Source organism: Sciurus vulgaris, assembly GCF_902686455.1.
Source record: "Sciurus vulgaris genome assembly, chromosome: 8".
Taxonomy (NCBI): domain Eukaryota; kingdom Metazoa; phylum Chordata; class Mammalia; order Rodentia; family Sciuridae; genus Sciurus; species Sciurus vulgaris.
Genome location: NC_136468.1, coordinates 124,623,044 through 124,645,385, shown reverse-complemented (window position 1 = coordinate 124,645,385; position 22,342 = coordinate 124,623,044). Strand labels below are relative to the sequence as shown.

Below are 22,342 nucleotides of genomic sequence, written 5' to 3'. Positions count from 1 at the left end.
CCTCCCTTTCTCTTCTCTCTCTCTCTCTCTCTCTCTCTCTCTCTCTCTCTCTCTCTCTCTCTCTCTCTCTCTCTTTCTTCCTTTCTTTCCTTCCTTTCCTTCCTTTCCTTCCTTTTCTTTCTTTCTTTCATGTGGTGCTGGGGATTGAACCCAGTGCCTCATGCATGCCAGGCAAGTGCTATACCACTGAGCCACAAACCCAGCCCTGAATTTATTTCTTGATGTTAATAGTTTTTTGTTCTATTTCAGTGCTGGGAGTGGAACCCAGAACCTTGCACATGCTAAGCATATGCTCTACCACCAAGCTATTCCCCCAGTTCCATTAACAGGTTTTTGTTTGTTTGTTTTGTAGAATCTTTAGGGTTTCCTACATACAAGATTATATCATTTACATCCACCTTGTATTTTAATATTGTTTCCTTCCCCCACTCCCCCAATACTGAGAATTGAACCTAGGAGCACTCTACCTTTGAACTGCATCCCAGCAACTTTTATTTTTTATTTTGAGATAGAGTTTTGCCAAGTTGCTGAGGCTGACCTCAAATTAGTGATTTTTCTGCCTTAGCTTCCTGGAATTACAGGGATGTAGCTCCAAACCCAGCTCATAACTCCTTTTTTAAAATAAATGCTTCAAACATTTTTCCACTTTTTAAAAAAACTGGGAATTGACCCCAGGGCACTTAACCCCTAAACCACATCCCCAGTCCTTTTATTATTTTGAGGCAGGGTCTCAGCTAAGTTGTTTAGGACCTCACTAAATTGATGAGGCTGGCCTCAAACTTGTGATCCTCCTGCCTCTGCCTCCTGAGTCGCTGAGATTTCAGGCATGCTCCACCATGCCTGGCTATATTTACCTACTTTTATCTCTATATTTACTAATATTTATTATAACTAAGTTCTATTGGGCAGTTTCCCAGGAGCAAGGTGCAGTAGGTAAAACCTTAAATATCCCTAAGCTCTAGTCTAGCAGAAACTTTCACATTGCATATACTAGTTCAGTCTACACAGCCATCAGAATATAAAAACGTAAAGGAATGGGCATAGTGGTCTATGTGCCTACAGTTATGACTACTGTGTTGCTGGGTGGCTGAGGCAGATCACTTGAGCCCATGGGTTTGAGGCTATGCTGGGCGATATAGCCAAATCCCATATCAAAAAAAAAAAAAAAAAAAAAAAAAAAAAACAAGCCCAGAAACTTTTAGAGACCAAACCAAGATCTTTGAGACCCTCACAGGAATGTGAGGAGCTGAAGCTCCAAACCTCAGTTCTTGTACCCTAAGAAAATAAAATTTAAAGTCAAACATGAAAAACCAAGCAAAAGAATTTTGTTGTTAAGTGAAAGTAAAGTAAAACCCAACGAAAGAACATGTTATGGGGGTGGTGAAGAGGGAAGTGGGGACTTTGTGGCAGGGAGAGGTCATCTCCTAGTAGAAAACAAGAAAGGAAATATAACGTTATTTTCAAATGTACTGTTTGATGTTTGCCAAGAGAACTGGAGTCTGTCTTCTGCAGTCTTCATCAGTCAAATGTTTAACTCCTTCACATTGGGTGTGGGAGTTTTTGACCCTAGTTGGTGCTTTCTGGAATCATCATGGTGACCATCTCATTCAAGGGGGATTCATCTGCAAGTCAATTCTGTGTTAATACAGGTTCTGGGCAAACTACACCTGCACTATCAATGAAATTTCCATTCTGAAATACATTGAGAAACCTATGGCCATAAATCCTAATTTTACAGTGACCTCTGTAGCCTCTATCAGGAGTTAGCCCTATGGATCTTTTCTTTTCTTTATTTCATACAGGGATTGAACCCAACGGTCCTTGACCCCTGAGCCATGTCCCCAGCCCTTGTTTGTTTTTTTCTCTTTCTTTCTTTCTCTTTCTTTCTTTCTTTCTTTCTCTTTCTTTCTTTCTTTCTTTCTTTCTTTCTTTCTTTCTTTCTTTCTTTCTTTCTTTCTTTCTTTTTCTTCTCTTTTTCTTTCTTCTCCTTTCCTTTCCTTTTCCCTTTCCCTTTCCCTTTCCCTTTCCCTTTCCCTTTCCCTTTCCTTTTCCCTTTCCCTTTCCCTTTCCCTTTCCCTTCCTCTGTTTTTTGGAGACAGCCTCCTAAGTTGCTGGGGGCCTTGCTAAGTTGCTGACTCCTTTTGTATGTTTTTATTCTCAGGCTTAGTACATCTATTGTTTTTCTATGAGCTACTTGATTGTTCATTAAAGGCAATTCATTAAGGGGCTCAGACCTTCCTCTAAAATTATCTTTGAAGCAGAAGAATGCCACCGTTAGATTCACATTGACTCCATAATCACTATGTGAGCCCAAGAATCTAGGGGAAGTTGAGAATAAGATTTGGAAATAGGTTTGGGTTTTATATCATCTTCTTCAGGAAGCACATTAGAAATCTTAATGTGCATATCATAAGCCCCCTGACTGCTAAGAGCACACACAGTCTGAGCCAGGCATTAAAACTCCCAGTGTTGAATCCTCAACCCTTCCTACAACCAACTATGCAGCCTTGAGTAAATTATTTAATTTTCCCAAACATGAATTTTCTAATTTACAAAAGCAGTACACACCTTGCGAGGCAGATTTAAGATGCTAGTTCACATTGCTTCTATGATGTATCTGTTCCATGTTTTAACATTTCTTATACTAGGATGCATCTTGGTGAAAGGTATGATTGGTTTAACTGGCACTTTGTTTCCTTTCTTTAGTGTCACACAGCAGATTAGATGAAATACAGTAATGTACAGATAAAAACCATTAGTCTGGTGCTGGCTCCCTATTTCCTTTCTTTCAGTCCCAAGAAAGACAATGCACATCCTTTCAATAGGAAGGGCCCCTTTCTAAAGGACTTTCTGAATGGAGTCTAAAGAAAAAAAAAAGAATCTTTGAGCTTGGCTAGTTAAAAGAACTTTTCCTGTGGCACCGCATGATAATGATAAAGATAAGTTGCCAACTGCCTCCAGCTTCTGACTTCTCGTTATATACCGACATAGACAAAAGATAAATTAATAAACACAGCTAGACCTTGCCCATCTCTCTTGAACTGTGCTCTGCAGCAACATACCTGGCCTTTCATTGACTCCCTGCTATGTGCCCTGTTCCTGAAATTCCTTCTCATGTTCTTCTCACTGATTCTCCTCAACCTTTAGGACTCAATTTGGTTATCATTTCTGTAGGAAGTCCTAGGCTATTAGGTGGCTTTCTTCTGTATAGCTTTCTGTCACTGGACATATTGCCAGTGAGGTTTGTGTGATTACCTGTTAGTCCTGGGAGCTTCCTGAGGGCAAGGACTATGCTATGTATAGCTTTACTTTCCCAGCATCAGGCACATTTAGACATCCGTAAATGTGGACTGGGCAAGAAAGCATCAAGTTTATACTGTGAATGGACGTGCTCTGAAGGACATAGACTGTACTTGGCACCTGTGCAGCTGAGCCCTAGGCATGGCCTTGCTAAGCCTTTGTGCATTCTTGAGTAGTCAGGATGACCTGTGACTTGTAGGTGTTTCTGATATGCTTTGTAAGGAGGCTGATATAATACATCTCACAGACTTCTGGGAAAGAAGCACTCCAAGAGCCAAGGGAATGTTTCCTCCCTGATGTCCTTTTAAGACTCATGCTCCCATCACATAAAACTTTTTTGGTTAAGTCAATTGAAGCAGAAAAGCAAATGTAATACTTTTTTTGTGTTATCTCATTGTATGATGAACTACCCTAAAACTTACTGTCTTAAAACAATAACCATTTATTATTTGCTTGTGATTCTGCAACTTGGCAGGGCTCAGTAGTTTCAACTCATCTCAACTGTATGGAATCTACTAGGAAGTCTCAGGCATCTTGGGGCTAGAATGCTCACTTGACTGTGTCCAGAGCCTTGATTCTCACTGTTGCTGAGCTCTTCAGTCCTCTCCATGTAGCCAGCTTTGACCTCCTCAAAGCACGGCGGTCTCAGAGTAGTTGGCTTCCTCACATGGCAACTGGATTTCTCTAGAGAGCAAAAGTGGAACTGCTAGAACTTTTTAAAGCTTAAACCTGAAATTGGAACTGTGCTGCCATCTGTCATACCCTCTTAGTTAAAGCAGGTCACAGGGCCAGTCCCAATTCAAGGCAAGGGAAGTACACAGGGGTGGAAATTTTAGGGAGATATGGCTCATTGGGTCCTGCTGAAGTAGCCAAGCAGTAGTTTCCCATGTAGCAGCTGAAGTGTACAGCTCAGCAGGTCCAAAAGCCTACACCAGGTCATCAGGACCAGTGTGATTACTAGCATACTCACATGTTCCCTCTCATCCCCCTCCCTCCTTTGCTATACACCTGTGGCTTTTCATGTATTATTTCCAGGCAGCATTATTTCTACCCTCATAGCAACTCCAGACTATGTCACTTAGCTGGGCAACATATCACAGTATTTAAAGTCTCAGGCTGTGGAGCCTGGTACTTAGATTGTACTAGGCAGTTCTGTGGGGTTGGGCAACTTTCCAAATCTCTCTGTGCCTGTTTTCTCCTCCTCATGTGTAAAAGGAGAATGTCAGAAATATCTACTCCAATTCCTCAAAAAATTAGGAATTGAACCACCATATAACTCAGCTACCCCACTCCTTATTATTTATCCTAAAAAACAGAATCAGCCTACTATAATGATAGAGCCACATCATTGTTTATACAGTACAGCTCACAGTAGCTGAAGATATGGAACCAGCCCAGGTACCAATCAATAGATGAATAGATTAAGAAAATGTAATATAGTCAGGTGTGGTGGCACAGGCTTGTAATCCCAGCGTCTCAGGAGGCTAAGGCAGGAGGATCACAAATTCAAAGTCAGCCTCAACAAAAACGAGTTGCTAAGCAACTCAGTGAAACCATCTCTAAATAGAACACAAAACAGGGCTGGGATGTGGCTCAGTGGTTGAATGCCCCTGAGTTCAATCTGTGGTACCACCCCCAAAATGTAGTATATATACACAGTGGAGTTTTACTCAACCATAAAGAAGAATGAAATTATGGCATTTGCTGTTAAAGATGGAGCTGGAACATATGCTAAGTGAAATAAACCAGACTCAAATTCAAGGATCAAATGTTCTTGCTCAAATGTGGAAACTAGAGCAAAGTAAGCTAAGGAAAAGGAAGTCAGATATCATAGAGGGATGATCAGCAGAGTAGAAGGAGATTAAGGGGAAGAAATGCTAAATAAATTTGACAAGTATGCTATGTGCATGTATAAATATTATATCACAGTGAATTCTATCTCCACATATATGTATAAAGCACTGTTTCAGTCACTTTTTTTTTTTTTTTTTTTTTTTTTTTGCTACTGTGACTAAAATCTGACAACAGATTTAAAGGAAGAAAAGTTTATCTGGTTCACAGTTTCAGAGATTTCAGTCTATAGGTGACCAACTCCATAGCTCTGGGCTCAAGGTGAGGCAAGGTAGAACATCATGGCAGAAGAGTGTGGAGGAGGAAAACAGCTCAGGATGTGATGATCAGGAAGCAGAGAGAGCTCCACTCACCAGGGACAAAATATAAACCCCAAAGGCATGTCCCCAGTGACCCACCTCCTCTAGCCACTCCCTGCCTACCTACAGTTACCACCCACTTAATTCATATCAGTGGATTAATGAACTGATTAGACCATACCTCATAATCTAATTATCTCACCTCTGAAAATTCTTTTATTGGCTCACATATGAGCTTTTGGGGAACACCACATATCCAAACCTTAACAATCACCAATTAAAAATACATAAATGAGTGTAGGATAGACCAGTACAGTAGAAAAAGGGAAATGGGGAGACAGGGGAAGGGTGCTAGAGAGTGAAATGGAGTAAATTAAATTCTATGCATGTACAATTATGTCCGAATGAACCAATTATTATGTACAACTATGATGTACCAAAAAAAGAAGAGAGAAAAAAAGGAAATATTTACTCCAGAAGGTCATTTGAGATTTAGAGAATACCTGAGCTCTGCCTCCCATAGAATTTGATGGGCAGATGCTCAGGAGCATGTCCTGGGCTGGGGAGAGTTGATTCTGGCCTTGGAAATGTAATACTTCACAGGACATGCCCTAGCATGACACTGGCTTTCCTAGAAGACACCCCTAGGGCCTGGCCTACCACAGCTTCACCAGGAGACCTCCAGTAGAGGTGATTACACTGATGGGGGCCAGTCTCCTATCTCCTACCTCTTGCTGTCCTGATCACACTTGGTGAAGTGTTCTCTTCTGAATTTCATAGGATTTCATAGGATTCTGGTGATGCTAATTTGTCATTGCCCCCTGGTGTCTAGTAGGACTCACAGCTTGGGTCTTAGTGTTGGGTGGTTGGTCTCACAATTGTTTACAGCCATCAGAGCAGTAGAATCTGCATGGTTCAGAGCTGAGCCCACATCCCCAAATGTCCTTTCTTATTTCTCAAGTCTTTCCCTAGGTGGATAAGAAAGCATCCTCCCAGCACCTCAGTGTGGAAAGTGTGGTGCCCAGGAAGGTATGGGCATGCCAGCATGGGCCTGGTTACACAGACAAGAAAGTACAAGGTGGAGCCCTTTTTATCTTTATTATCTATACTCCCAGAACCTACCTTCTTTTACCCCATGGTATAGAGCTTTCTGGATTCTTCTCTTGAGGGTTAAGATGAGACTAATTAGGATCTGTCATATCTGGGCTGTCAAGACTGATTTACAGGCTCTCTTGCCTCCCACCTGATTACATCAACTGTCAGATCTGTTCCTTGAAAGCTAGGTAGAACACAAGCTGTGTGGAGGCTTGTCTCATGAACCCTTGGGATTAACATTTGGAGCAGACTAGAACTGAGTGTCCTGTGTGTTTGGGACAGCTCTGAGCATGCTACATGTACTTCAGGACAGTGGTGAGCAGCTAGCTGCTTTGACTGAACTTGATCAGTCTCCATAGAGACCTCACTCGTAGGTGTGGACCTGGAAGTCACTGAGGGACTCAGGGACCAGTTTTGGGGCCTACCAACATGGTAACAGGGTCCTGTTGTGGTAGCTTTTATTGTTTTATCATTCTAGAGATGATAGAACATGTATGATTTTCAAACTTTCCAAGTGTTCCCTGCGACAAACTAAGGTGTTTGTATTTGGCCTTGCACAGCTATTTCCCCTACTACCACACAATGACTAGTAAAAACAAATTTGTATTTCCTGTTGTCTAGTAGAAGCTCATGTTTGATTTGATTGCACGGAAGATGAGGTGAGTTGGGTGCTGCCTGGGACCCACGCTAGGCATTGCCTTTGGTACCAGCATTGGATTTTTAACATTTGTGTGGGAGCCTTGGCAGCCTTTACAACTTTCGGACAGCCTCCACCTGCTCCCACTCTGCTCTCACTTGTTGTAGATTCTGGAGCTGCTAACTCTCATCCCAGTGTCCACACTGCCTCCTCTTAGGTGACAGAAACAACATCCTCAATTAAATGATGCTTAGTGTTATGGTTTAGATATGAAGTGTTCCCCAGAAGCTCCTGTGTTCATTCAGGAATATTCAGGGGTGAAATTATTATATTATGAGAGCTGTGACCTAATCAGTTCATCCTAGTTTGAATTAGCTTACTATGTGGGGTGTGGTTGAAGGAGGTAGTATGCCCTGAAGCATTCATCTTCTCTGTGGCCCTCTCACTCTCTACTTCCTGGCTGCAGCAGTTTTCCTCTGCTGTACCCTTTTACTGTGGTGTTCTGCCTCACCTGTGGCCCACAGCAATGCAGTCAGCCAACCATAGACTGAACCTTTGAAACCATGAGCCCCCAATTTTTCCTCCTTTAAGTTGGTCTTGTCAGGTATTTTGGTCAGGATGACAAAAAGCTAACTAATACCCTTCCTTTGTATCAGCGATTGCTTATGCTCAGTTCATTGTCATGTATCTAATCTGTCACTGAATAAATATTACTGAACTGCTGCTCACCAGGCACTGTGTTAAAGACTGAGGAACAGTGTTGCACTCAGTAGCAACTGATGTGCCTCTTGGAGCTCTTGGCTTGGAAGCAGATCAGGGAATTGGACAAAGACACCAGCACCCTGAATACCTTCCACAGACGGCTCATTTCTTACAGCACTTTCACCAGTCTGGACTACTCTCCAGCCGTGGGCTCCTCAAAAGTGCAGGGCTTGCAAGAACTAGCCACAGCCCTTTCCCCTCAGGAACTGAACATCTCATTTAACCTTGAACATACAGTTTTGGGGGTTCCACCAGAAGTGTTGCTGAGGAGCAGACTTTGTATGGACTTTGGTACCATGCAAACATACAGGAGGACTTTCTGAAAGTAGAAGCCTGATGAGAGAAGTGAGGCCTCTGCACTGTAGCCAGCTGCTGGTCCTGCTCAGCTTCAGACAGCCAATTAGAAAGGATGGAGAGTGTCCTTTCCAAGTGACCAGCCAAATGCACACCCATAGCCAAATGTAGATAGGGAGATGCCTGCAGGTATAGCTGTGGTGTGCTCCCTTCATTAAGTATCTGTGATTCAGAGTTTTTAGTCACAATGCATGGCTTTTACAAACATGTCCCCAAAAGATGGCAGACAAATGCTCAGACATTCTTAATGTTGGACTTTCAGCTATCTAATGTTGCTCAGAGAGTCTTCCAGCAGCTTAGACTTTAACTGAAACTGATAGCTTACTCCATGTTTACTTATGTAATTTATCTGTAGCCTGTTATTTTGTCTGAGGTGCAGGGATTAAAGATAGCACCTGAATAGTCAGTATTTTAAAATTCAGTGTGTGTTGCTGTTCTTCAGTGAATAAAAAGCCAAGCTAGATATGTGTGCTTTTCTTCTTTGTTTTTAGGCAAACCGATTTTTTCAGTTGATATTCACCCTGATGGGACCAAGTTCGCAACTGGAGGACAAGGTACGTTTAAGGAGTGAGCCTGGGAGAGTATCACAGCTCTGTTGCCTTGCTCTGCTTCTCCTGGTTATCTTGGTTAGCTGTGAAAGAGTTAAATTGTTGTTTTTTTCAATATAGATGTGACTCAGTTTAAAATATACATTTTTTTTCCAGTACTGAATTCTACCACTGAGCTATCTCCCCAGCCCTTTTTATTTTTTATTTTGAGATAGGATCTCACTAAGTTGCCAAATATGGCCTCGAATTTGTGATTTTCCTGTCTTAGCTTCCTGAGTGGCTAGAGTTCCAAGCATGCACCACCACATTGGCTAAAAGGTACAATTTAAATTTGTTTTCTGAACAGGTTAAATCTTAAATAAAAAATCCTTTTTTGGTGATACTATGATTTCTATAAATATTTTGGCAGCAGTCTTATTCTAATTCCTATTTATTGAATTAAATTTAGAATTAATTGGCATCCCCACACCAGGCTTACTGAGGATAGAATGGCAGGTGGTACCCTGGGCATTAGCCCAGTTCCCAGAGGCAAGAACTCTTGTCAGTGGTTTGTTTGTTTTGCTAAAAAGGAGAAGAGATAGTTAAATTACTAAATTAGTTATGTAATAATTAGGCCCATCTTCTGGTCAAAGGAGTTCAGTTGGGTTGGAGAGAGAATACATAATGAGCAAGCAAGCATGCCTATGACATTTGAAGATAAGATACATAATATTATCAGTGTGCTTCATTCAGTGTCTGTTGCAGTGTTGCAGTAACATTGTTCTGTTTGAAAAATCACAGCCATTTTTTATCCCAGGACATGAAGATGTATATATAGTGGTAGGAAGTGACAGGACCCAGTACTTTCATCTCCAGCAGCTTTGCCACAGAACAGGGCCTCCCTATCCACCCAGGCCTCCCTGGGCAGCACTCTAGAGTACCTTCGTGAGTGTATCCTTAGGTGAGGTGCTATAGAGTGGGTTGGCAGCAGAACCTTCTCCTGGGAGGCAGGGAGCGGAAAGGAATTACAGGGAGGTTGTGGGCCAGAATGCCTTTCTCTGCTTCCTGGGTACTGGAAGAAGAGCCTGCAGCCTTACATAAGAGTGCTAGACTTAGCTGGCGGGAAATGGATGGTTTCTTATCCACAAGGGAGGCGTACCTTTCACCTTATTTGGAATGGCAAGGTCTTACTATTATTACTTATTATTTACTTACTGACCAAGAGGAAAATTCAGGCACTTTATTGTCACTTTGGCATGTCCAGGGCATGTCCATATACAGTATTGGTTTTTGCCCCTCTGTAATAGAAGGTTTAATGAGGACCTGTGCTTTTGTTAATTATTAGTGATGGAAATCTTAGAAATCATTAGTGAAACACACAGGTATATTTTTTCAGCAGAGCAGTACATTAACTTATGACCATAGGAATCCTAAATTCCCTTTTCTGGTTCATCCCCATCTGTAGGTGGCTGCAAAGTATTTAGGGTACATTTTAAATTTCGATTTCAGAGTGTCTGGTCATCTCTGAAAGAGCATGGATTCCAGGCAGCACCTTGAAGAAGGGAGGGAAATCCTGGTTAGGATTGTGTTTTTCTCCTTGCTTTCTAGGATACATATGCACAGACCTAAAAGGGTCCTGGCACATCATCAACTTTCTGTCCTCTCCAGTTTATAGAAGAAGAGTTGAGTCCTGAACAGGGATGAGAACCTTCTAGGAGCCCCTCCTGAATTAAGAGGCCAGACCAGAGCTCAGTATCATTGATTTCTTATCTGGAGTTCTTTCATAAAGTCAGGTTGGCCTCAGCTACTACTAAACCCACTCTTTCTTGGGTTCCCACGAGTACTTGTTTTTCTTCACCTTTTCTGCTACTTGCATTAGTAATTCAAGTTCAGTCTCCTTAGACCTAGTCAATTATGATTTATGGAAACTAAGTGAGGACTTCCCATAGTTAATATTATATATCAATATCAAATTTCTACTCCTTGCACATTGAACAGTTTTTGCTTCTTCATTCCAGGGCAGGATTCTGGGAAGGTTGTGATCTGGAATATGTCTCCAGTCCTCCAGGAGGATGACGAGAAGGATGAAAATATTCCCAAGATGCTTTGCCAGATGGACAATCACTTAGGTATTACAGAGTGGCCCTTTGCAGGCTTTGCGTGTTGGCAGAGTGCCCAAGGTTAGCACATGTGTTTGTAATTAGAAAGATAAGGCCCCGTGCGGCGGTAACTCCCCTCGGCCTGCTCTCTGAAGGCACAGATGTTGGCTGCACACCTGGGTGAGTTATTCGGCAGAAGACTCGGCCCGCCCACAGAACCATCTTTGGACAGTCTGCAGGTACCTCTGGTGATTTCCTGCTCATGAGTCGTTACTGCCTGATTCCATGGGGCTTTGGGGCCAGCAACCTGGATACAGTAGGGTCCTGGGGAAGGGTGTATAAGAGACAACTGACCAAAATGTCTGAGGTTGGTGCTGTGTCACTCCAAGGCTCTCTGCCAGGACTCTTTAGGCTGTTGGATAGTGTTTTGGTTTCCCTTCCTGCTGTAGTGCCATAGTGTCTTACCCCCTGAGATGCTCCATTAACAGTTAATGGCCTTTGGATGTCAGCCATTTGCTCTGTGTGTACTTGTCCTCCCAACATGCCTCTTAGTGTCTTGGGACCTGGAGCACAAGTTATGCACAGGCTGTGTATTGGCTACAACTTTATTAGTGCTTATTACATTTTTATATCTCCAAAAGGCTGAGCTGTGTGTGTTCCTGAAGGCCCTGACCCAGCGAGGCCTGGGGAATTTCTGCTGGTCTTAATTTAAAAGTTCAGAATCAATAAATCTGCATTGCTGACAAATTTATAAAATCCAAATTTAAAAGGGCTGACTCTTGACAAGTAGGATTAACTCAGAGTTTTATACTCTTCCAAACTGCTCCCCTAAAATTTCTACAAAAGGCATTTTGACATTTTTAGTACGGGCTTTCATTTGAGAATAATTTGTTCAAAAATAACATCTCACCAATAGAAAGCCCTTTTGAAATAATGAGATTTATCACTTCATAGAAATAAGCTTCCTGTTATATATTTCATTGTTAACAATTTTCAGATTATGCATATTTCCCCCTCCAGAATGTTCTCCTAATTTGTTATAGCACAAGTAGGTTAGTGCTCTGACTGAATTGTTTCTCTGGGGTTCTCACACAGTAGATTCCTTAAATAGATTAGATAGATTAGATTTTATAAACCCTCACATCTTGCCAAACTCTGCATAGAGCAAATGGGCATGACTATTGGATTTTCATCACCCTATTTTTTTTTCTTCCCAGCATGTGTGAACTGTGTGCGGTGGTCAAACAGTGGGATGTATTTAGCTTCTGGGGGAGATGACAAACTGATTATGGTGTGGAAGCGGGCTACGTAAGCATCATTTTCCTTTCTTCACATTTAATTTTTAGAAGCTTCTTTGCTGGTCTTTATTAAGTCACCTTTCCCACCCTGGCTGAAGTCTCCAGAGCTCTAAATAAGTAGGAGGAAGCACACATAGATTGGGAGCAGACAGGGCACAAACAGGGAGTCTGGAGGCTGCTTGCCTGCCTGCTGACTTGGTCAGCCACCCCTTTGCAGGACTGTAGGGCTTCCATCTGAATAAGGAAGGGCAAATCCCTTCTGCTGCTGACTTGATGATTTCATTTGTTTTGTTTTTAAATGAAATTTCACATGGAACCCTGACATACAAAATAGCTAAAAGTCAAGTGCTCTGACGGGATCAAAGTGGAGGTTCCATAGCCCACGCTCTTTGCCACTTACTTCATTTTCTAGTCAGTCTCACCCTGGGGATGAAGCCCCAGCCCTGCACCTAAAATGAGCTGATAGGCAAATTATAATTTTATTTACCCCCAGGCAAAAAGTCTGTCAGGATGGGTCCTACAACTGTGTTCCATAATAAGCTCCTCAGGTGACTCTTGGTCAGTCAGGCTATGGCCCCAGACCTTATACCATTGTTCAGCCAGAGTGGCCCCAGGGCTGTGACTTTGAGAGCAGAGGCATGCCACCTCCATGGACCCACGAACCCACTGAGCTGTATCACAAACTCTAAGTTGGTACAGAGCTTTAGAGGATCAAAGTGTTCACAGAGTCTCATGCTGCCTTCATTAGCCTCATTAAGCTCTTCTGAAAAGAGTTACTACCTGGCACTCATGGTTTCTCCATCTTTGGTGTTAGGACAGGGCTATTTGATTCATTAGTAGGGTCCTTAACAATCTATTTATTTTGCTACTTTAAATAGCCACCATAAGTTACATTTAGTACACAATTTGGAAAAGTAAAAAGGAGTAGAGGGGAAAAAAAAAAAAAAGTGCCTCATAATCCCATCATTTAAAGGCCATGTTTGATATTTTGGTATTTTTTATGTTGTCCTTCTACTCAGTTCCACATGTAGATGATGTCTGTGTTGTATGTATTTTTTTTACTTTGCATTAGTGGTATCATACTGTATATGATGTCTTGTGGCCTGCTTCTTTTGCTTAATATATTTTGAACATTTTCCTTTGCAAGATTTCCAGTGACTGTTAATATTTCATCAAGTGCATGGATCACAAGTTACCTAATTAGCTCCTTTTGTTCAGTAACCTGGTGCTTCCAATCTTTGTCTATTTTTACTTTGTTGTGTCTGCCGTGATAAGCCACGCTACAGGGAACATCTGTACAGAGCCCAAAGGACTCCATGAGTGCCTGTCTCTGACTCCTCTTTTATACAGGTACATTGGGCCCAGTACTGTATTCGGCTCCAGTGGTAAGCTTGCCAATGTGGAGCAGTGGCGGTGTGTCTCCATCCTCCGAAGTCACTCAGGTGGTAAGTAGGGCTGCCTGCTGGGGTGGGTGGATCCCTGAATGATGTCTCAGATCCTCAGCAGCATTTCCATGAACCCACTGTGAATATTTGATCCTTAAAGCAGCCCGATATCTGGGCTGTCCCTTCCTGTCTCCACCAGTCACCTCTTAAGGTCTGTGCAGTCACCAACTCTATTGCCAACCTCCAGCTGCCTTCAGTCCCCTACTTCTCTCCTCTTAGGTACATATTTATCTTTGATATAAAACTCCACATTCTGTTGTTTATCCTGCTGAAATGAATCAATACCTTCTTCACTGAATCATTAAATCTGTAAGCATACTTCATTTATTTCCCAGAAACTAGCCCATAGGTGCCCAAGGAAAATTTCTCAACTTGAGTATGTTTGCAAAATGCATGGAAAGAGACACATTTTATAGATTTAGACTAAATGGGAGGAAGGTCTATCTGTAACAGTCTAAAAACCCTTGCACTTTTGAACCAGGCACCAGGGTACCAGAAAAATACAATTTAGACTTCTCTTAGGAGGCTTGTAGTCTAGCCCAGGAATAAACTGAAGCCCAAGCAGGAGGGCAGCAATTGTGAAAAATGCTTAGTAGAGATGGTGAGTTGGAAACATTTTACCGTGGCTGAATATTTATAGGCAAAGCAGAGAGTAGCAAGGAGTTAGACTGGCCAAGTGTACAGGGTTCATGTGCTCTGTTAGTGAGGGTGTCCCTCACCATGAAAGAGAGAGGTTGTTCTGACAGCTCTGTGGGAAAGAAGAAGATTTCATTGGTTCATATGAAAACTGTGAGGCCCGTGATCTTTAGATAGAGAGGAGAAGGAAGAGATAGATTTGGAATCTACTTAGGACAGACCCAATGAGGGATAATATAAATTTCTCTTTGGGTACCTGCATAACCAAGCATGTCCATTACTGAGACCATCAGAATAATAGGCTTATGGTTTATTACCAGTGTAGTGTGTGATACCAGTGTAGGGCCACGTTTGATCAGGTAGAGGAGGAAATGTCATTAAACTATTAGTCTGGAGCTCTACAGGAAGAACAGGCAGAAGTAAGAGATTTGGGAAGCATTGGCTATATATAATTCATTAGCCATATATCATATGTTCAGTAAATACTCCATAAACAGTGTAAAGGTGAACATACCTGTCTCTTCCTAATCACAGAGTAAGTCCACTTTGTAAAAGCTGAAGCGGTAGGCTTGTGTTATTGTTTAATAATAACAAAAATGTATGATTTGCCCTTATTTATTTCATAGCAACTTCACGGCAATTTAGTTGGGTTTCTGTGGAATTTGGCACATATGTCTAAGAGGGTGTTCAAGCATTAAGTGGAATCTCAAGTGAGGAATGTTATGGGTCCCCTAACCTGAGATTCATATCACACCTTAACCTTGGCATCTCTTATTGCCCCAAAATCCTATGGGTCTCCTTTAATAATAGGTAAGTAGGGTTGGTTACTTTGAGCTGGGATACCTGCCACTCCTTATTCACTGGTCCTGCTAGCAGGTGTGAGCAGAACCATTCAAGAAGAAAAAATCAGAAAAATTAAGAGAGAAGCGAGTAAGAGTGAATCCTGGTCTTTGAAAAGCATAGTGTGAGAAATATTTCATTGACATATTAAATTAGGAAGTAGGGAGAAAAAACAGAGAAAATTTGAAGTAAAGGTCTAGAAAAATATTTAACCCAGATGGAAAAACATCATGGTACAGGATAGTGTAATTTTGTATGATTGAACTAATAAATTAAAAGAAAATAAGTTTTCAAAATTGATAACCGTAGAGTAAGAAAAACCTAAACAGAGTAAGATCCAATGCAGTAGTTGAACTTTACCCTCAAAAATGATTTCTGGACCTAAATTATTTGTTGATACATTGTTTCACACTCTTAAGAAAATTTATACAGAGCATAGAAAAGTTTATTCTTCAAAGATTTCCAAAACCTAATAAAAAATAACAATGAAACAGAAGCACAGATTAACTTGAGTAAAGGGAGAAAAATCAGTAATACTACTATTAAATGTTATAATATTTGAAAATAGAAACTCATTATGATTAACTGATTCATAATGGAAGAATTTTGTGTATAAGGAAATTTTTACTGTAACTTAAGTAGGAAGTTAATTTAGAAAGGCCAAATAATTATCGAGGGGGTTAATCTTTTTAAAATAATGTTAGATAATTCAACTGCCACAACTGAATTATCAGTCCCTAATAAATATGTTTTTTTTAAATGCCTACAGAAAGCTATTTCCTTAACATAAATGAATTGTCTATTTATCTATTTATTTTTCTTTACTGGGATCAAACACAGGACCTTGCTCATGCTGGGCAAGTGCTCTATCACTGAGCTACATTCCTAGCCCTGTTGATTTTATTTTGAGACAATGTCTTGCAAAGTTACTGTCCTTAAACTTGTGATTCTCCTGCCTGAGCCTCCTGAGTAGCTGGAATTACAGGCATGTACCACCACATCTGACTTCTGTGTCTTTTAAAAACCATTGGCAAATATTACAGTTCACTGGTTATCCTGATTCCCTTTTATGTCAAGAAAAGACAAGAATAGGTATTATCACTTGTTTTGCTTGTCTGAAACTTCTGCAGTACAATTAAGCAGAAATCAAGAAAATAGACATACTGGAAAATAAGATAAAAATGAGCCAGGCATAGTGATGCATGCCTGTAATCCTAGCAAATTAGGAGGCTAAGACGGGAGGATCTCAAGTTCAAGGCCAGCCTTAGCACTTTAGCAAAGACGCCCTAAGCAACTCAGTGAGACCCTGTCTCATAAAAAATTAAAAAGAGCCTCATATAAGAACAAATTTAATTTTTTATCTATTACTGCTAATACCCAATTAGATAAAAAGAAAACTCCTACATAATAGGATCAAAAATTGTAAGATGCCGAGGAATAATTGTACCAAGAAATGGATGAGGGGCTGGGGTTGTAACTCAAAGGTAAAGTGCTTGCCTATTGTGTTTGATCCTCAGCACTGCATAAAAATAAAGGTATTACATCCTTCTACAACTAAAAATAAAAAAGAAAGAAAGGAATGTGTGAGATCTTTGAGACATAAACCACAAAAAGGTGCTTTTTTTTTTTTTTTTCCTTAGTCTGTTTGTTTTGTTTTTTTACGAGATTGGGTCTCAGTATTTTGCCTGGTCTGGCCCCAATCTCCTGGGCTCAAGCAGTCTTGCTGTCTCAGCCTCCCATGTAGCTGGAACTATAGGTGTACACCACCACAAACCTCGTTTACATATAAAATGACCACTTCATAAATAGACTAAATAAAATACAATTTTTTCAAATTACTATTTACTCATCCATCCAATGAATATTTTTTGTGTGTATGATATGTTCTGGACCCTTCCCTCAAGAGTTTTCATTCTTATAAAAGGGACAGACAGTATTCTAGTCATGTAGGAAATTTGAAGATGAGCACTAGGGAGATAGTCATGGAAAGAACTACTGATGAGTACTAGAGAGCTCAATAAGAAGTGGGTGCCACTGGGCACAGTGGTGCATGCTTATAATCCCAGCAGCTTGGGAGGCCGAGACAGGAGGATTGCAAGTTCAAAGCCAGCCTCAGCAACAGTGAGGCACTAAGCAACTTAGACCCTATTTCTAAATAAAATGCCAAAAAAAAAAAGAAAAGAAAAGAAAAAAGGGCTTGGGATGTGGCTTAGTGGTTGAGTGCCCTAGAGTTCAGTCCCTGGTACTAAAAAAAGAAAAGACGTGAGTGTCATTATAAGCATTATTCTCAAAGTAGACCTCACTGAGAGGGTGACATCTGAGGGGAAACCAGAAGAAGGTGAAGGGACAACCTGGCAGAGGGAACAGGAACTTGCTTTATTTGTCTGTGCTTGATTTGTTTGGGAAGCCACTGGGAATTAGGAGGCCATTTTGAGGGCTCCTCTGAATGAGATGTTAAGGCTTAGGAGGGTTTGGGTTAGAGAAGTTGAGACCTGTGGCAGTTATATGGAGTCTCTATCATGATGAGCCAAGTACAACACACGGAGATAAGTAAGGAAGCTCTTGCCATAAAGTAGGTCTACATCTCAGACTTGGGTCATTACAGGAAAGTGGTGAGAAGTGGTCAAAGGTAGATTTCCTGATGGATCAGACACAGTGTTAGGGAAGAATAAAGACAGTCTCCTCCACTGACTTGAACATGGAAAAGAATATGGTTCTCCATAACCCAAGATGGAGCATACTTTTGTTAGGGGTAATGCTTTTGGATTTGGGTTCTAGACACATTAAATTTGCCAGTGTAAGTGGCTCTGTAGGCATTTGGAAATAGGAGATATTGAAGACAGGAGAGGGTTCTAGGTGGAAAAAGTCCAAAGATGGAGCCAGGGTTTGTAGAGATGAAACCAGCAAGGGAGTCTTAAGAAAGAGGCCAATTAAGGTAATGATGAGAGTGTTTGAAGGAGAAAGGAAAGAATAATGTGTTCAGTGAAGCAATAACCAAGGATTGATCACTGAACCTGACAGCATAGAGGCTACAGGTAGCCTTGGGCAAATGTGGTTGACTGATTGACAGTCATGTTGTTGGGTCAAAACTTGTTGGAGAGTGTTCAAGAAAGACTGGGGAAAGATAGGTCTACATTGTACCAGGCTGGGTTTTGTCTTGCACCTATGAAGACAGAAGGAAAAGAGGAATGATAGTAGGATCTCAGAAGAGCAGAAAGGTAAGTATGTATGCAGGAGTGGCAGACAGTGGAAGGATGTAGCCTCAGTGGGTCTTAGCATGGTGGTATTAAAGTGCTTATGGAGTAGAGTGAGCTGGAGTTGATTGTTGGAGTGTGGGAGAGTTGGAATTGAGACCATGGGAAATTTCAGTGATCTGTCATCTGAGCATGCATAGAAATGAATATAGATGCCAAGGTGTTTATTTATTTATTTATTTTTTATTTTTTTGGTTTTTGTTTTGTTTTAATTTTTTTGTAGTTGTAGATGGACAGAATGCCTTTATTTTATTTGTTTATTTTTTTGTGTATGGTGCTGAGGATCAAACCCAGTGCCGCACACATGCTAGGCAAGTGCTCTGCCAGTGAACTATAGCCCCAGCCCCAAGATAAGGTTATTGAAGGAGAGCAAGAAGTTTAAGGAGCCCAAAGCCTTAGAAGAATCATCATCTTGGAATCCCCAACAATTATGATGAGAATAATGACCATAATTTTAAATCAAATGAAGGAAGGATCCTGGATTTTTGTCAGTGCACAAGAAGGAAAGGGGTTAGTATATATCATTTGAAGACAGAAGCCGCAAACCTGGAGTTCAGAGAGAAAATTTTGCCATGTATGTGGATTTACTGTGGAATTAGACAGTGTCTCCAAAGAGCCACTGGGTGAATAGTAGTGTTTCAGATGAAAAATTTCAAAGTTTCAGCAATAGAACTAACAACTTCAAAGGAGGCTACAATGCATCTAAGGAATTATAGTATTGCCACCTAGGCATCATTTATCAAAAAGTGAATAAATTTTCCTTCATGTAATATACTAGCCAGTAAGCAGTGGGCAATTGAGGAGAAATTCATTTAGATCCTTACTAAATTTCACACCCAACAAAAATAAATCTGAGATTTTAAAGAGATAAACACTATAAATAATTAAACCAGGTGAAAGGAGAATTGAATATTTATCAAAACTCTAGCAAAGAGAAGGTTTTCCATAGAAGAAATCACAAAGGAGAATGTTTAACAGACTTTACTATATAAAACTTTGACAGTTTGGGAAGCTGAATAGGTGAATTTTGCAGCTAATGTGTGTTTTGCATGTACTCTTGTCCTTTCTGGGTTCCCATCTGACTACATCTTCTCTACTCTAAGGCTTGTATACTACAGTGAAATACTGGTGTTTTAAGTGCCTGCGTTTGCAGGCTCTTAAAGTCTGAGAGAAAGTTGTTCATTTTTGTAAATACTGCATTCACATTTGTTACACCCAGTGCACCAGTGTTATACCCATTAGTCACAAGATGTGAGCAAATTAGTTCAAAAAGGCTTCTTTTAGATAATAGATATATATGAAGAAGCCTCACTTTCATTTGTAATCAAATTAAAATTAAAGCTTAAGAGACCCTTAATAAATTAGAAGGAAAATGTCATAATCCTATTGTTAATAGGGAGTTTTGAAGCAGACATTGTACACAGAAATATAAGAGGTCTTTGAAAAGCATTCTGTAGTAGTATGAGAATCCAGGCCTATGAAGATTTCAGATATCTTTTCTAGGATTCTCACTTTAGAATATCAGTCTCAGAAATAATCTAGAGTGTGGAGAGTGGCATATCTACATGGTAGCATGAAAAACTGGAACCAGATAGTGTTCAGTGATAACTTAGGTCTGTTTATAGTAGTGAATGCTCTTAACTATATAGAATGTAGAGCAAAGCCAAAGAAATTTTAAAGTTCTCATAGTTGATTAGAATGGGAAATGCAGCATACCAGCGCATACATAGTGTGAGCCACAAAACACAACAGAATATAGAAACATTGCATTAAACTGCCGTTGAAGATTTTTTTAAAGTCTGATGGAAATTTTGAATATTTAGCTTATACCTCTTTTTGAAAAAATTCTTGGGAACTAGATAACTATTGACTTCATAAGGCACCAAAGTTAGAAAAGGAAATAAGGTCCCAACTCTTCACACTTGGATGGCAAGATGTGTGTGGTTGTCATTACCATCATGACCTTTATTAATGCCATGATGTGTGCCTAGTGCTGTACTATGGCATTTTCTCATTTTTAATCCTCAAAATAACCCTATGAGAGTAGATTTGTTTTTTTTTAATCCACATGTTACAGGTGAAAAAACTGAGTCACAGAGAAATGAGCATTAATGTGCTGATTGATTCTTTCTGGGAACTCCATAGGAAAGGGATGCTCCTGGCACCAGAGGTGAGATCCAAGTCATGAGAATAGCACCTAAAGATGACTTCATTCAGGGAGTCAGCAGCTCTCAATCTCACTGTGTGCCAGGCAGTCTGCTAAGTGCTTTCCCTACCATGTCTTGTTTTGAACTCAGAATGCTCTCTGAGGAAGGTCCAGTTATAACTAAAGAAGCAAATTAGTTGCAGAAGAAACTCAAGACCACAGACCCAGGAAGTGTCAGCTTGTGGTTCTAATATGATTATGATGCCACATGGCACCCAAGCTCTCAGCTATGCCTTGTTGCTTTGTCTATAAAAGGAGTGGGGCACTGGGGTCGATTAGGTGATTTACATTTTATAACCAATTAAATATCCTTAGTGGGGAATTTTTTTAGGTCGAATTTTTTTTAAAATTTCTAGTTCTGATGGCCACAGGTCATTTGTCCTCAGACATGAAAATTCCAGGAACAATCAGCTCAGCCTGCAAACAAGGCTGCTGCTGAGTGCCTACCCTCACCCAAGTGCATTACAGGTAAGAAATCTCACCACAAGCCCCCTGTCTTCTTCCAGATGTGATGGATGTAGCATGGTCTCCCCACGATGCCTGGCTAGCTTCATGCAGCGTGGATAACACTGTCGTCATCTGGAATGCCGTGAAATTCCCAGGTCTGGGATCTTCCCTGCTGGTTGATGGAAGAAATGGGCTACTACCAAAAGTCCTGCCTGTGTTGACTAGAGTTGGGTCGGGGAGTGGGTCTCTTTAATCTTGGTGGCAGCAAATATATCACAGTGGCCCAGGATTTGTGTCTTGTCAGTAACCCAGATCTTTTTTTCTTTAGCAATTACATTTGTCTAATATTTAAAGAAGAAATTTATGCTAAAGAAAAAGAGTAGCTGAGTGCTGACATTCGTGTGTCACGGATCGTGACTGGTGTCGAGGACCCTCAACTCCCACACATGCTTTGTGCCCTACCTTCCCTCTACGCTATGGCCTCAGCTCAGTTGCTCTCTCCTCTGAAGCCCTTGAGTGGATGCTGGCTGACACAAACCCTGTTTTGCAAAAAATAAACTTTTCTTTTTTTTTTTTTGGAGGTGCTGGGGATTGAACCCAGGGCTTCGTGCTTGCAAGACAAGCACTCTACCAACTGAGCTATATCCCCAGCCCGAACTTTTCTTATTCATGGTGTTTAAAGTCATAAGAGATGGCATTACCTAGCCAGTGTTAAAGTTTACAACTAATAAAATACTTATATTTCCACTTGGTATCTGTTGTCCTCATGGGCCAAAATGCATCATCCATGGATTTGGATCCAAGTCATTTTAATTTCCTTTAAAATCTACCATCAGCATATGTGGGACATTCAGTCTGACCACAGAGGGGGCTCTAGAAACTGATATAGCTTTTGGATTACAGATCTGTAAGAGGTACTCTTATGCATTTCTTTGTCTTACTAAAAGACTTACAAAAGTGTCACTCAGCCCAAGGCCCAAAAATTTTTAGGCCTCTGTCTTTCAGGGCTGCCTGCCAGGGCTGGTTACATCAGAAGTGCTCAAGTCATAGCCCATGCTGGCATAGACTTTTGTCCATTAATGGCAGCCATGGGCAAACTGCTCGCTTGAGACAAGATGTGTGGACAGAATTGGCAGCTGTGACCAAGGCCTAGGCTCTCTTATTGCTTACCCTTTTGGGACATGTGTGACCCCACTCAAGTATTAGCTGACTGAAGGGAATCCATGGTACCTGCCTCTTTGATGCAGTAATTTCTTCAGTTGCTTTGGTGGAGATCAAACTAGGGGTCTCTT

The 22,342-nt window shown here is 40.9% G+C and overlaps 1 protein-coding gene across 11 annotated transcripts in view; it reads left to right on the top strand.

Moving 5' to 3' along the window:
- The window catches only part of HIRA (histone cell cycle regulator), a 104,327-nt gene that overhangs the window by 17,052 nt on the left and 64,933 nt on the right, over window positions 1-22,342 (top strand). For 4 of the 11 annotated variants that reach the window (XM_079151978.1, XM_079151975.1, XM_079151985.1 and 1 more), the window contains exons 2-6: window positions 8,790-8,852; window positions 10,844-10,954; window positions 12,142-12,232; window positions 13,573-13,667; window positions 21,110-21,205. In XM_079151978.1, coding sequence (XP_079008104.1) covers window positions 8,790-8,852; window positions 10,844-10,954; window positions 12,142-12,232; window positions 13,573-13,667; window positions 21,110-21,205 — 456 coding nt within the window. Of the gene's footprint in view, window positions 1-5,313; window positions 6,529-8,789; window positions 8,853-9,114; window positions 9,165-9,210; window positions 10,619-10,843; window positions 11,164-12,141; window positions 12,233-13,572; window positions 13,668-21,109; window positions 21,206-22,342 lie in introns of those variants that run through there. The other 7 variants (XM_079151981.1, XM_079151982.1, XM_079151976.1 and 4 more) reach the window with 7 other exon arrangements.